This window comes from Anomaloglossus baeobatrachus, chromosome 4, assembly GCF_048569485.1.
Source record: "Anomaloglossus baeobatrachus isolate aAnoBae1 chromosome 4, aAnoBae1.hap1, whole genome shotgun sequence".
In the NCBI taxonomy this organism is placed as follows: domain Eukaryota; kingdom Metazoa; phylum Chordata; class Amphibia; order Anura; family Aromobatidae; genus Anomaloglossus; species Anomaloglossus baeobatrachus.
Window position 1 is genome coordinate 251,058,637 of NC_134356.1, and position 15,762 is coordinate 251,074,398.

Sequence of the window (15,762 nt, forward strand, 5' to 3'; positions counted from 1 at the left end):
TTGGCTGGACTAGACCTTGTGATGTAAATGCTGCAGGGCACTATCGAGAAGACTGCCTGGCCATGCCTGGTGTCTTTAGCCTGCTCACTGAGTCTTCAGCAGTTTGTAAATAGTTGGCAAGCATTTTTTATTTTGGTGACATTTGAAAATTGAATTGCAGAGTGATCAAATTCATGAGATGCCAAAAATGTCAGGATCTGTTTCGAATCAAGAAAGAAGGATGTATAGATCACCCAAAATTCAAGTTCTGCAAATTTGTTTGTGATCACGCAGGAACTTTGATTCACATTGATTTATTTGATAATAATCAAATGTGCATTATTATATGCATTGTTATGCTTTGGGAATCCAAAAGACATATTAAATATGAGTAAAATAAAATAAAATTAAATAAAATATTTTACTCGCCCAAACCTTACCTGCCCTGCCATGCAGATGCGCTCTTGTTCAGCAATCTTCTTCAGCCTAGTCTTCTTTGGCAACTTTGGCACCTTGCATCTTTAGCATGATGTCGCAGGGCATAATCAGCAGTGGAGGCATCAAAAATGCTAAACACATGATATACTAAGGATGCCATTATGTACTAGATCAGACTAGATTAGAAAAAAGACGTCTCAGAGGAGATCTCATTTATATGTATAAATACATGTGTGGTCAATATACAGGACTGGCACATGACTTATTCCTTTCAAAAACAATACGAACGACTGTGAGTGGAAGAAAAATGATTCCGGCAGTTAAATGGGAAAGGGTTCTTTATAGTTAAAGCAGTCAGACTGTGGAATGCCCTACCGCAAGAGGTAGTAATGTCAGATTCTAAGCATTCTTAAAAAAGGTCTGGATGATTTCCACGCACACACAATATTGTTGGTTAAAAATGACTTAATGACAAAATGTAGAACTGGTGGAGGAAGGTTGAACTAGATGGACCTCGGTCTTTTTACAACCTACGTAACTCTGTAACACTAAAGGATATGTCCTTAATACCTTTTTCTAGAGTCACACAAACTGAATTGCAAAAAAATTTGTGAATTTGCGATTTTTTCGGGAACAATCAATTAGTTTTAAAGGGAGCCTGTCACCACTTTTCTGGCCTATAAGCTGCGACCACCACCACTGGGCTCTTTTATACAGCATTCTAACATGCTGTATATAAGAGCCCAGGACGGGGGTATAACATAAAAAATACTTTATAATACTTACCTAACTGTCGTGCGGTGGGCCTTATGGGCATCTCCGTTGTCCGGTGCCAACGCCTCCTTTTTCGTCTATCTTCGTCCTGTTTCTGAAGCCTGGGTGCATGACGTGGCTACATCATACACACTCGCCGGTCCTGCGCAGGCGCACTACAATACTTTGATCTGCCCTGGTCAGGTCAGATCAAAGTACGCCTGCTCAGCACCTGAATGCCGGGGAGTGTGTATGACATTGGACCTGTCATACACCGCGGCTAGAGAAGAAGGAGCACAAAGATGGCCAAAAGAGGTGGTGCCGGCACTGGACAACGGAGACGCCCAAAGGGCCCACCGCGCAACCGTTAGGTAAGTATTAGAAAGTGTTTTCTATGTTGTACCCCAGGCCTGGGCTCTTATATTCAGCATGTTAGAATGCTGTATATAAGAGCCTGGTGGTGGTGGCCGCAGCTTATAGCCAAAAAAAGTGGTGACAGGTTCCCTTTAAACTGATTTGCTCTTCACTAATGATGACAATTGTCATAGAAATGTTGAGATATCTAATTTTTGGCTTTCTCCATTCGTCATTTGGATTGGTATCATCCAAAGATACTGCCGTTAAAACATATACATATGTAATTTATCTATTTGGCCAAATAATTTGCAAAGACCTTTAAATAGTTAAATGTAAGCAAAAATTGCAAAAAAGAAAATACACAGTTAAATGGTTTTATGAGTATCTTCAGAATGCTGTGTTTGCTATTTAATGCAGAGTGTAATTTGATTTGTTCTATTGAAACACTAAGAAAGGAAGTCTCAAACTGAGGAGCATAGATTTATTGCTAGGTCTTCTCCTTGTAACCTTGAGCAACTCACATTATCTCCTAGTGCCTCAAGCACTAAATATTTTATTATATATTCAGCGGGGAGCTGATTGATTTAAAGAATTTGTATTTTAACCATCTGCAAGGTAAAATGCAAAATTAGAATAGGGACAGTGAATGAGAGGCTGTTATTATTATTATTATTATTATTATTATTATTTTCAGATTAAAGCTCATTTGCTTTATTATTTTTTGGTGTTAAATAGGAGATATATTTATCATCATGTGTTTGAAATCAAACAATGGAGCGTAGGAACTGAAGCATAATCTGTTGTTTTCAAGAATTTTATCACAAGAAGCTGGCAGGTGGCAGTATTGTGACATAGATATCTAGAGATAGTGTCTTCTAGTTCTTGAAAATAACAATAAAAATATTTTGTATCCTTACATTTTTAAAATTGTAGTCTTTTAGCCTGGGTAGAGGCATATTAGGTTAGAGATACGCCTTGTTGCTGCTCGTTGGGCCATTTTGTCATCTCATTTTTTAACCCTAGTTGCGATAGCCGTAATGCAGTACCAAATTCCTATATTCAATTTGCAGCTAATTTTTTATACTTAGTTGGGATATAATGAAGAACTGAGAGGCTGTAGAGGTGGGCGACAAGAGGAATATATGTTTTTAAGTTCTGCATTTTCTGTTTAATATATACTCTAGGGACTGGCCCTGAACATAATAACTGACATTTAATTCGGGAAAGAATAACTGTTCTGCATGGTAAAATTAATGCTGTAATTCCAAACTACAACTCTTCCCCCAAAATAAGAATCCTTTATTTGGCAATGATGAAAAAAAAAAGAAAATAAGGGTCTTGGAAAGCAGAGAAGAAAAAGTGAAAGGGCAAAAACAAAAATGTTTGTATATTCACAGGATTAGAAATAACATTTGTGATTCTTCTAAGTACTATTGATGCAATTACTTCATGATAAGAGATAAAGAAATAAAGTTACTAAGGGTTGACTAAGATGTTCTCTTCAGAACATAAATGCTGTCATGGTGACTCAGTGGTTAGCACTGCAGTCTTCCACCTCTGGGGTCCTGAGTTCAAATCTCACCAAGAACAAAATCTATAAGGAGTTTGTATTTAATTTTCTCCATGTGTTTATATGGGTTTCCTCCAGGTTCCCCAGCTTCTTCCCACACTCCAAAGACATAATGATAGGGACTTAGCTCATAAGCCCCAATGAGTACTATGATGATTAGAGATGAGCGAACCCGAATTGTAAAGGTCGGGGTTCATATTGAAGACTGGGAGTCCAGGGCTCAAACCTAAACACGGTCTTTTAAACAAAAAATTGGGTGCTGTTTGTGTAGTAATCACTCAATAGAGCATTGGAGTGCTCAGGTACGATCAACGCTTGGTCCAGTGAGAGCCCCTTGCAGTCTCTACATAGCTCTCATTGAGAATGAAAACAAAACCCTGCCCTTCCACTCTCAGAAATGCTCTGCCTATGGCTAGCTGTATATGAGAGCCAACCTGCCCAATAATTGACTTCTATTATACTCGTTAATCGCTTTGAGTCCGTTAGTTCAGGTCCCCATTGACTGATATGAAATTCGGGGTCAGGGAACAATTTCAGGTTAAATCTGTGTCCAAAAACAAACTTTTAGCTGAAGGCCGGCCAAGCCCGGCGATCCCAAACATACACGGGTTAGCTCGTCTCTAGTGATGATGTCTTGAAAGCACTTTGTAATTCATAGCGCTATGTAAATAAAATAAATAAATAAATAAGTTATATCAATGATGTCAGAGGATTAACGATAGATATTATTTACAAACTTAGACTCATGCAAACAAAGTATTAATTTTAATATATTTAGTACAGTGGCTCAAAATATCAAAACATAAAACTTATATTAACAATATTAGTAGAATTTTACATAATTGGATACCTTAAGAGGTTTATTTATAACAAAATATTGTTTCATATATTAATTGGGTGATATATTAAAATCAATGTAGGAGGCCATGGCATAGTATACATTTACATGTATGGTCTCAATGTAATATAAGAACAGCAGAGCTGTGGCGCCCCAGGACCTGGTCGCCACAACAGCATTGCCCTTCCAAAGGGTTAATGCTGAGCCTGGAGGTAATGGGGGGGGGGGTCCATTGGCCAGCAAGTTTAACATCCACCGCAGTTCTCCCTCCGGCCAGCAGGGGGAGCTCTGAACCTGGAATTCCAGGGAGCCTTCCTCAAGTCTGACCTGAGGGAGGAAGTAGAGTTCAGTCTGTAGAGAGAAGTGATAGTGAGCAGACGCAGAGTGTGCTGTCCTGTGGATCTGGGGCCTAGAGCTAGAGCAGCTTGGCCCAGGGAAGCAGGAGCAGCAGAGAGGCAGCAAAGAGACTCGGACATCAGAGTCTGTGGCCACCAGGGCTTAAAATACTACCTGGTAGCCGAATCCGAAGGGCAGGAGAGCTGCAAGCACCTGGCCCATAAACAGCCCGAAGGTACAGCTGCAGCATCAGGGCCCGGTGTGGACTCCAGCAGAGAAGCACCAGAGAGGGCCTGCACAGCCTACTACAGAGGGAAAGGGACGTACCATCGGTCCCAGCAGCAAAGAGGGCCATTTCAGAGAAGCAGGGTCCTATCATAACAAAGAAAAGCACAGGAGTAGGCCTCATACTCAGCTGGCCAGAAAGATCACCCCAAGTACTTCCAGGCCGACCGGATCCCCATCACCACCTGTGACGGTCTCCCAGGACTGGACTGTTCCTAAAGTAAAAGAGGAAAAGGTAAAGAGACTGTTGTTTGTGCCTGGTTCTTTCATTGCCTGTCGGCCCTGCACCGTGTTAGCCACACAACACCATAGACTTTCACAAGCACTAACAGTGTTCCCGGGGTTCTGCTCCACCTGTGGGGAGCAGTACCACCATTGCTGCCATAACATCACCCCGGAGGCCTCCCACAGCAGCGGCAGCTTAATAGCCGCAGACCACAGGTGGCATCACGAAACATATACTTTAATTGCTCCCAAGTCACCAGCCCTATTACAACTGACACCCACCAGGGCCACGGAGTCGGGCCCTGCCACCACTGACGTCCCCCGGACTAGTCCGGCCCGGCACCGGGTGTCCCATAGCCCTGGGGTGGGCAAGTCAGAGCCCCTTACCCAATATGATATTCATTACCTCCAATAGACATGTGGATAGAGATTATGTAGCGCCTGGTGCCAGCGCGGCCCATCTGCCTGCCTCCATTCTCATGTCTCGGCAGGGGCGCTGTTCTCCTCACCTGCCCGGCAGGCCCATGCACCCCGTTCCTGCCCTGGGGTCTGCCACAGCCTCCTCCTGCTTTCAGGCCACAAGCAGGCCTTCTGGGAGTGCCAGAAGGGTGCACCAGTGGCCACGCCCCTTTTCTTAAAGGATCAGCGTCTTATTACCCGGAAGTGACCTTTGAGGTCAGCAATCTCCCTGTACGTATTTAAGGCACTTTGCCCTTAGGGGTGGTGCCTGAGCAACTTGCCTATCTTTACTGTGTTGCTAGTTCTCATGTCCCATCACTGCTACTGTGTCTAGTCTTGCCTCTCATATCCTAGTACCACGCTAACCTGTGTCTCTTCCTTGAGTCTGTAGTTACCACCACCTCCGTGCTGCCACATCTGAGTCACCACTTCCATGCTGCCACATCTGAGTCACCACCTCAGTGTCAAATCTGAGAATACTCATATCGGACTTATGAGACTCTCTGGTCCAGGCTATCGTACAGTTAGGCTCCCTGGGGCTGCGCCTGACAGTCCCTGTACAGGTACTAGCTTCAGGTTAGCTCCTCCAGGGGTGTCAGGTGCACGGTCTAGTGGGTCCGCACCCGGACGCTTGCCGCTCCTCCTCCGCGACTATAAGAGATTGTATGTAGGAGACAAACTCTTTATCTAAAATGTGGCTAATACACTAGATGAAGGTGTATAAATAGCTGCTATTAATAGATGTGACAAAGTCATTAGCTTTATATTTCAACAAAAAAATACCATTTATCAAATACTCTCAGTAGCCTTTTTACAAAACCCATGATCTAGTGCTGGTTTCGACCTCCCTTGCCCTTAGGACAGCATGCGTCCTTTGTAGCATAGATTCAACAAGCTGCTGGCATCACTACTCGGAGATTCTCGTCCATTACTTTATCATGCATTTGCTGCTAGTTCGGCCGATGTTCTGTTATCTTTAGGCTCAGAGGATGTATAAGGTGTTAAAGCTTTAGGTCAGCAGCAAGAATCACTAACTTTTTGTAGAGCAAAGTAAAATATTGACTCTTTTTATTTTAGATATTAAAAAAGCAAGATAAATATATATACGGTTAACTGGGGGAAAAAGTAACAACTGCATTTAAAGGCCATTATTAAGATTAGAGGTTTCAAATATATTTAATACATAATTGGTTGTGCAATAAGTCTAGCTCAAGCTCTTGGGAACACTAGACCAAGTGCTCTATATCCCATTACAATATAGTTGGCACCACTTCACATTGTAAATCAAAAGGATGCTGTTAAAGCTTTTAGTGCACCAAGGTACTGCTTGCTATGCATTATTCCTTATACTCCAGCATGGAATGGGGACATTTAATACTAATGTCCTAAATCCTGTAGGCAAATTAATTGATTATTACGTAACTTCAGTATGAAAGCCATGGAAGGTGAAAGGTATTTTGCATATTTTCAACTATTTGCTGATGATTAAATGACTTTTTTACAGCAATTTTCTTTAAAAGCAACACACAAGACTGGGAGATCAGGTATTTCTGTCAAAGGAGTGTGACACTTCGGTCAGTGTTGCTGCCCCACAGCTTCTTAGGCCCCCTTCATTCGTCCGTGAAAATCATGCACGTGTTTCACGGACGTGTTAAAGGTGTGTTTTCTCCTCCGTGTGCTGTGTTTATGGCACTACGTGTGTTCTCCGTGTGTTATCCATGATAACACACGTAGAACGAGAACTTTCAACTCACCTGTCCCTGGCGTCACTGTCCGTGGTGCTGATCTTTGGTCTCCAGCCCTGCCGACTCCACGCTGCTGCAGCTTCCGCCACAGTGAAGTGAATATTAAATGAGCATAATGAGCGGTGGTCGGAAGCAAGTGACAGCAGCGGCAGAGACAGGAGGGCTGGAGAAGGTGAGTAAAGATTTGTTATTATTTTCTTTGACACGTGAGTTTTCTCCGGCGCGTGTCACACGGGACCGCATGCTCACTACATCTGTGTGGTCCATATGCCAGCCGTGTGATACCCGTGCTGCCAGAGAAAAACGTGCATGCATCTGTGTGGAGCACACGGACACACGTATGCTCCACACGGAGGTACGGGCCAATGGCTGCACACATGCGTGCACATAAACCCATTGATTTTAATGGGTTTACGTGTGCCCGTGTTTCCGGTACATGCGGGCACGGACCTAGCACGTACCGGAAACACGTGCGTTTGAAGGGGGCCTAATGCAGAGTGCAGCAGCAAGATGAGTTTGCAAACTCCTTCTTTGCTTTGCATAGATATTGACTGAGAAGACAAATCTCCCAGTATGAGGTAGAAAAAACTTTGCCACCCAAAATAGTAAAGAACGTTGCATTACATGAATGTGCAAGTGATTTTTATTGCAAAAAGGCACAAAACAAAAAAACCCCGACGTTTCGGCTCATGAAAGAGCCTTTTTCAAGAGAAGAGAAGCCTTTTGCATCTAAGAAAAAACAATTGTTAGAGATATATGTGTTCAAAGAATATTAGGCCGTTATAGGATATGCCTATTATGCAAGGTCACGTAACTAAAGAAAAGTGATGTAGCCACATTTTTGTGGCAGACTGCAGTGCAGTACTCAAGATAAAAGCCTACCAAAAGCCTACCAATTGGTTAATTAGTTGGCAAGAATGGGTTAAATAAAAACCGGTGGTGTGGCTGACAGAGCTGCTTGTAAAGCGTCAGTATATGCTTAGTCTGTTAATGGCCCAGATGGGATCCTGGGCTGGATGTGCATATTCTAGGTAGGCTAGTTCCTAAAGCAAAAAGAAGGATGAAGTCCAGCACCAAATCCTTTCTTGTAAAAAAGTTTCTCTTGTCCTTCATTCAAAATCACATGTGCAGAAATAAATATGTTTTATGTCTGCACATGTGATTTTGAATAAAGGACAAGAAACTTGATACCCAGACTTGTCCGTGCATCGTTGGGGCCTGCAGAAACAATTGGTGTGCTTCCCCCTTCACCCCTGCTTCCCCAATGACTTAGTTCCTAAAGAGTATGCATCCACAGGGATTGAAGGTACATAGTGGAGTCAGAGCCCAACAGTCCGATCCTATAAGACTCATGTTATTTACAGATCCGCCCACTGGTATCATGTGTGGTAAATGACGTTAAGGGTTCCCAGAGGTCATGTGTCCTTTTAAAAAGGGGTGTGTGCCTGTAGCACTTGGCCGTGGCAGGGAGCAGAGGATAACTTCAGCCTAAATCTCCAAGTATATTCTAGAGCTGCCACGCCCCAGGCCCTTGGGATACTCGGTTCCGGGCCTGGGGCATGGCAGCTCTACAATATAGAGATTCCGGCCGGTAGATAATGGGGGATCATTGTCACAGGTGGCTGTGCCCGGCTCCGTGACCTGGGGATCGCTCGGTAACAGAGTTATTTTGTATGTCACTCGTGATGCTACTGGTGGATTGCGGTTATAAGATTTCCCGCTGCTGCTGTGGTTTTAAGGACAGATGGTATAGCAGTAGGTGTGTTCGTGCTCTCTGCCAGTAAGGGCTTAAGCCCCATGTAGGTGTACTGCGCCTTGTGGTGCGCCAGTAACAGACACAACACAGTTCTTGTAGATTAACCGGTATTTACTCACTGGATGTTGCATGTACAGTTTGGTACGGCTGGTCAACCAACTTTCTTTTATCCTGTTGCTGACATGAGACCCAGTTGAGCCCTCTGTGCACATGCAGAGCTGATGGTCCCCTTGCCTGAAGCTGTTGGTGACCTGCGGTGTTCCACTCCTTTGTTTTTCCGGGCCCAATATCACAGGCCTCGCGGTCCCTTGTGGGGTAAGCTACTTCTCGGTGCCCTTTCCCGGGTCCTATATATGAGGCTGTGTCCCTGAGCCTATGGGTGGTGTGGTACCCTAGACGTCACCACACACGGCTGGATCAGCAGACCGCCTGGAGCTGTCGTCTACTCTGGGGTCCAGTACCCCATTGTGCATAGTACCAGGGATCTTCTGTCTACCCTCAGGCTACTACCTAGTTGCCCTTTGGGGTCTCTTCACAATCCTCACACCTTTCTCACTGATTCCTTTCAACTGTCACACCTTCAACCGTCGTTTTTCTCTCTGTTAACCCTCTACATGTTGCACCCAGTCCTCAGGGAATGTGCCCCTACCTGTGTGTGAGGTGCGGGTTGTCGGCAGAGGGCGTTCCAGAAAGCCTTAGGATCCTGCAGACCACTGGAGTAGCATACCCCAGGGTGCTGCATATCATTTCTGTTGCTGCCTATGAAAACTTATCTTGACTGCTTTACTTTGCAGATTTTTACTGATCTTATCCTGGGCACTGGAAACCTACATTATGTCATTACAACTGGCTTCCTAGAGGCTTCTTGTGGCCAGCATGTGTGTCTCTTCCTATGCTTTCTGGCCTCCTTAAAGAAGACAACTAGACAGGATGCTGTGGTCTTCTGAGGTTACTAATCAGATAGGAGCAATATTACACACTCATTGCTCTGACAAGCTATAGAGAACACAGCACTGTTTTCTAACTATGTCTTTATTCTTTATCTCTTGCACCAAATTTTGAAAAAAAAAAAGTAGAAAGTAGTGAAACATCTCTCTACTAAAATAGCTAATGATTTGCTAGCGATAGAAACTTCCTACCAGGAGAGGACAGAAAGGTGAATTTTGTGAAGAGAAATGTTATCTGGTAGTTGACACTTATGGGGGGCACTTTGGCTGTCACTTTAATGGGTAAACACACACACACACACACACACACACACACATGCTGCACACACACACACACACACACGCTGCACACACCTAACAACCTGTCTCCTCTTCAGCTTTGGAATCCTGCAATGACCTTTGGTCACATGATGTGATGTCACAAAGGTCCTTCAGCAGTGTTATCATTATATAAACCCTGGTGCCCCTGGGATAATAAATGTCTGTGAAATGCTTGCTCTCCCTTCCCCCTAATGCCAGTCTTGCATATCAGACTGTCTCCTGTTCAGTTCTTTTAGACTCCTACAATTAGCAGACATTAAGTCATATCACTGTGAATTTATAACAGGTCCTTAAACAATTTGAACCTCGGAATACAACTGCTGGGCTCCCTAGAGAGTGGGACCCTGAGAAATTGCGAAGTTTGACTCCCCTAACCTTGTCCCTGACTGTAACTATGGGGTATCATTGGACTATGGCTTATATTTCAAGTACACTGCAAAAATCATTCTAGGGATTATTTTTGGGATAGGTCTTATTTTCGTGAAAACACGGCATGTACAAATTCTTCTAGGACCCAGAGTTTCATACTATACATAGAAAACTTGTTTATACAGTCATTTTACCTAGTTGATGTTTTTATCACAAATAAGCATATTCTGCTTGAAAAATATATGAAAGACTCTAATGGAGTATATTGATATGTATGCGTCAGCCAACATCTGTAATATTATTTATTAAACTATGTGTCATTACACTAAATCCCTCTTTGTGGATGTTTTCTATGGAATACTATTATGTACATATCTCTGAAGGAAAGAACATGCGTAACTACTTTTATACTATTAGTGAATACGTAGAGCACATGTTGTACTCTACCATCAAATAAATTACCTGATGTTTCTATATATATGACCTTTAATATATTTTGAGTTTAAATAGCTAGTCTTGAATAAAATGACTAATATGACAAAAACTTAATATTATATTAAGTTTGGTATATACATGACCTGATTTTATATTTTAACCCCTTGCCGACATCTGTTCTACATGTACAATTGCAGGTATAAAGAGCAGGCTCAGTAGCTGAGCCAGTGCTATACCCAAAAGGTGCCCAATTACGTCGACTTTCATGGACAGTTTCCACCTGTAACAACAGTGGTCAGAGATAAGTTTCAATCACAGCTGGCAACCCATTAAATGCAACTATAAATCTCTAACAGTGGAATTGAAGGAGCGCAATCCTGATGAAACATCAATCCAGGCATCAAACTCAATGAGAAAGGGTTAATAAAAAAGAGTTGGCTCCCTTCCAAGAAAATCCCCACAAGACTCACAGGCAAGGCTTAAGCAGTATTACAAGATATCCAATTTCTACTGGAAAGCATAAGCAACCCAGTGCAATGCTATTTGACGGGTTGATTCTTATTAAATATATGCAATATCCACTAAAAAATATCACTATTAATTTTAATAGCAGACAAAAAAAATAAAAATGTTATACAACTCTAACTGCTATTGTAAACAAAATTATTGATAATTTTACTTACATTTTCTAGATGAAAATATGTTAAATTCATAGTTGGCCACTTACCGCAAAGTTTTGGCATCAAAGGCAGTCAATACCGGTGCTAAATGCTGCATCAAAGGACAGTTTTGAGATGCATATATCATTTAGCTTAATTCATTCATTATGCTTACAGTAAATATTGGTATTGTAGGGCAGTTTAATTCATCAAGTCATAGGCGTTTGCCCAGAGTGCTAAAGATTGATACAAAGATTAATACAATAGGAAGTTTAACAGTCCCAGAAAAAAAACAAAATACATCCCAGGGGCAAAAGCTGTCCAACATACTAAAATAGAAGGTTTCAGATTTTCAGGAAAAAAAATTAAATGTGTCTTTCAAACACCATTTTCAATCAGTAAATTTTCAGAACTGAAGAAGCCCCAGACTATTCCACCATCCTTGGCCATCCTGGGTGCTTATAGTTAGTCTCTTATTCTATAACATTATCCAGAGTGTTAGAGCGTGATACAATAGGAAGTTTACCAGTCCCACAAAGAACCCAAAATTCCTCCCATAGGCAAAAGCTACCCAGCATATTAAAGTTGGACGGTTCAGAGTTTCAGAAAATTCCTAATTGAAATTTGTTCTTTAAACACATTCTTCAATCAGTAAATTTTCAGAACTGAAGAAGCCCTAGACTATTCGACCATCCTGGCCATCCTAGTTGCTTACAGTTAGTTTCTTATTCTATAACGTTGTACAGAGTGCTAGAGCTTGATATAATAGGAAGTTTGCCAGTCCCACAAAGAACCCAAAATTCATCCCAGAGGCAAAAGCTGTCCTACACATTAAAGTGGGACGTTTCAGAATTTCAGAAAATTCCTAATTGAAATTTGTTTAAACAAACTCTAATCAGTAAATATTCAGAGCTGAAGAAGCCCCAGACTATTCCATTATCCCGGCCATCAGTTAGTTAGTTTGTTGTAGACATGAATCAAAAACACTCGAAAACTAGTACATTTCCAGAACTTAAAAAGCCCAAGACTATTTGACCATCCTGGCCATTCTGCTTTCTTTCAGTTAGTCTGTTGTAGACCTTAATCAACCTATTCTTCATTATTGGTACATTTTTGTATATTTAAATAGACACTGACAATTTTGGAGTTGACTCAATAGGTTGTATGTTGAAAACAGCTTTCTGGCATAAGTTATATATTATGTTCTCTTAGCAATCACATAAGTCACAAGATACTATACAATACAATACATATACAGCAAAGGGAGGCATTCCATCAGAAAAGGCTATAATTACCAGAGGGAAGGGTGATGCATGATAATATCCCATAGTTCATTAGTTTTGATGCATGTAATTAAGTTTTAACTCAGACTTTGGGAAGTTCAATAAATCTTCCAAAGTCAGATTCATCAGGTTAAGTCTCTATGTAACTGGTGAAAGCCAAATTTAGAATCTCTCTATGTAAGTGGTGCTATGCCAAGTTTGGAATCAATGATAAAGTTAAGACAAACAAATTTCTACTGCAAGCTACAAGAAAAATGGAAACTAATGTATAAAATAAATATAAATGGCATGTAATATAGTAGCGCAAAGCTTTTTATCTTACCGGTCGCACTGATTCTTTTCGGAAATGTGTGTTCTAAGGGTTCCGGTAAACAGAAATGAATGACATAGTTTTAATATAAAAAGTGCACCATCTATCTTGTGCCTATTTATTGACAAAATATAATTGAATTGCCTTGGAAGTAAAGCAATCAGTTCACACAGAGTAGTTAAAGCAAGTCTCAATTCTGCAAAGCACTTCCTAGAATAAGCATTGTTAAAATGCCATCAGTACACCTGACACATAATAAGACTGTCAAGTTACAATTGGCATCTACATAAATAAGAGTTATTATTCCGGGATATTGAATGAAGGAAGAAAATAAGAAAAAATCTAATATTTACAAAGGTTGGAGCTGTTTTTTATATACATCATCAATGTAATTGTTGCATTGTGCCACACGCAGCGAACAGGTGAATACTTTGTTTACAGAGTGATGCCGTCCTCATTGTTACCCCCAATGCAGAAATCATACAAAGTACAGAATAATTATGTCTCTACGGTTTTGTTAATGATATAGTCACCTTTCTAGGGCGTAAGAAATGTTTCATTCATTATTTTCAAGTTCTGTTCCAGTTCCAGTGATTATTGAATTCCTCATCCAGCATCGAGTGTACTCACTCAGTCAATTAAATCTCTTATTGTATCTGATTTGTCAGTGTCAATGTCACTGTTAATCTCTTAAATCCACATCAACTCAGAAGCCTTTAAAATTGCTTTTTTTTTTTTTTAAGGAAGCACTGGCTGAAAATGCCACCAGAAGCGTATTACACCAAACATGCATATGATCCAAGCACCGGTGGCACAATATACATTCTGCATTGCTAAATAACCATCATATGTAGCCTTAAAATGCAACACTTGCATTCACATTATAGGAAGCAGTTCTGCATTATTGCTTTTGTTCATCTACTTTGAATTCCTCGAAAGGTGAACGAGGCTACGGCAACTTGTCGGAGAACTCGAATAACTTATTACCCTGTAAATGTCAAATTATCACCTCTGCAGGAAGCATAGCTCATCCAAGGCTCATATAATACACTATATCACACTAAACATAATGATATGCCATGAAATAAAATAACAAAATAGAGATTTTTTTACATCTAAAACACAGCTAAAGTCAAATATTAGTAAATGAAGTAAGCATTCTAGTTCCATGCATAGAAAGCCTATGAAGCTGGAAAATGCTGTAGCTAAGTCATCCACTACTAAGGCACAGGGTTGTGCCAGCATTTTCCTCTGCACGACACACACATCAGCTAGAATATCTAAGAGAAGACAAAAAGAAAAGCCTCTCTTACCATGCACAGAGAAAAGCTATTCGTTCAGCTAGATCCAAGACGGCTGTATCCAGACGGGCAGCATGAGTGATCTTTGGGCCTCACACAAAAGCGAGATAATTGGCTCTCAATGAAGAGATGTAAACATCCATCATAATAGCAATGGTGCTGAAGCTGAAAGCTACCTCAGCTGTTCTAGCTACTCTGCGAGATGATGTCACAAACATCATCTTGGTGTACTCTCATTGGCTTTTGTTACCTGGAATAATATCTTAACCCTAAGCTCGCAGCACCATTTGAAAGGCGGATCACTGCTACATTGCTTGCATACAGTATCTGGAATGAGGAGAAGACCAGCCCTGAAAGAAATGTGAAGATACACAGCTCTGCTACTACCAAAGATACTATATATATGTATATATTCAAAGATAACAGATTCTTTCTCCGAACATTTCTCTAGGAAATGATTGAGTTCCTAATTCAATTTACCATAAGATTGCATTTTATACATTTTCATATCAAATATTGCCAGATAATTCTCCTTCTTTGTTAGTGGTTTCAAGAAAATGACATTTTGTAAAAATCACTGCACGTGCTTCCATGTCCCAGATTTCTTATACCCGACTGATCAATGATTAAGACAAATCAAACTTTTACAATACAAATAATTAATTATAATTTATGAAGAAATATAGTTTGGAGGCACCCTATATAAGATCTATACAAGATCTGAAGCCGGAATTGCCTTCATGTATGTATTAGTGAAGTCTGGGGACAGGGACACATTTTTGTGTATATTACAAAACACGTTACTGACTTTACCACCTATGTATCCTAGTCTAATATACTATGTGTGTAAGAGTCTTTTCTTTTGCCTGATATTGAAATTTCATCCTTTTCCTTCTGTTCTTCATGAATGTTCAGTGCAAACCACCCCCATTTGGTCAATCAGATTTTAAAGGCCACTTTACACGCTGCGATATCGGTACCGATATCGCTAGCGTGGGTACCTGCCCCATCAGTTGTGCGACATGGGCAAATCGCTGCCCGTGGCGCACAACATCGCCCAGACCCGTCACACTACTTACCTGCCCTGCGACATCGCTGTGACCGGTGAAACGCCTCCTTTCTAAGGGAGCGGTCCGTGCGGCGTCACAGCAACATCACTGAACCGCCGCCCAATAAAAGCGGAGGGGCGGAAATGAGCAGGACGAACATCCCGCCCACCTCCTTCCTTCCGCATTGCGGGCGGGAGGCAGGTAAGGAGAGGGTCCTCGTTCCTGCGGTGTCACATGTACCGATGTGTGCTGCCGCAGGAACGAGGAACAACTTCATTACTGCTGCAGCAACGATATTAAAGAATGGACCCCCGTGTCACCAATGAGCGATTTTGTACGTTTTTGCA

The 15,762-nt window shown here is 41.5% G+C and overlaps 1 protein-coding gene across 3 annotated transcripts in view; it reads right to left on the reverse strand.

Annotated features, from left to right (window-relative positions):
* Window positions 1–14,667, reverse strand: part of MGAT4C (MGAT4 family member C) — a 235,212-nt gene extending 220,545 nt beyond the window's left edge. For 2 of the 3 annotated variants that reach the window (XM_075342430.1, XM_075342431.1), the window contains exon 1: window positions 14,379–14,666. In XM_075342430.1, the coding sequence (XP_075198545.1) occupies window positions 14,379–14,381 (3 nt within the window). In that variant the 5' untranslated portion in view covers window positions 14,382–14,666. Of the gene's footprint in view, window positions 1–14,378 lie in introns of all 3 variants that reach the window. The other variant, XM_075342429.1, reaches the window with a different exon arrangement.
* Between the last annotated feature and the right edge of the window lie 1,095 nt (window positions 14,668–15,762).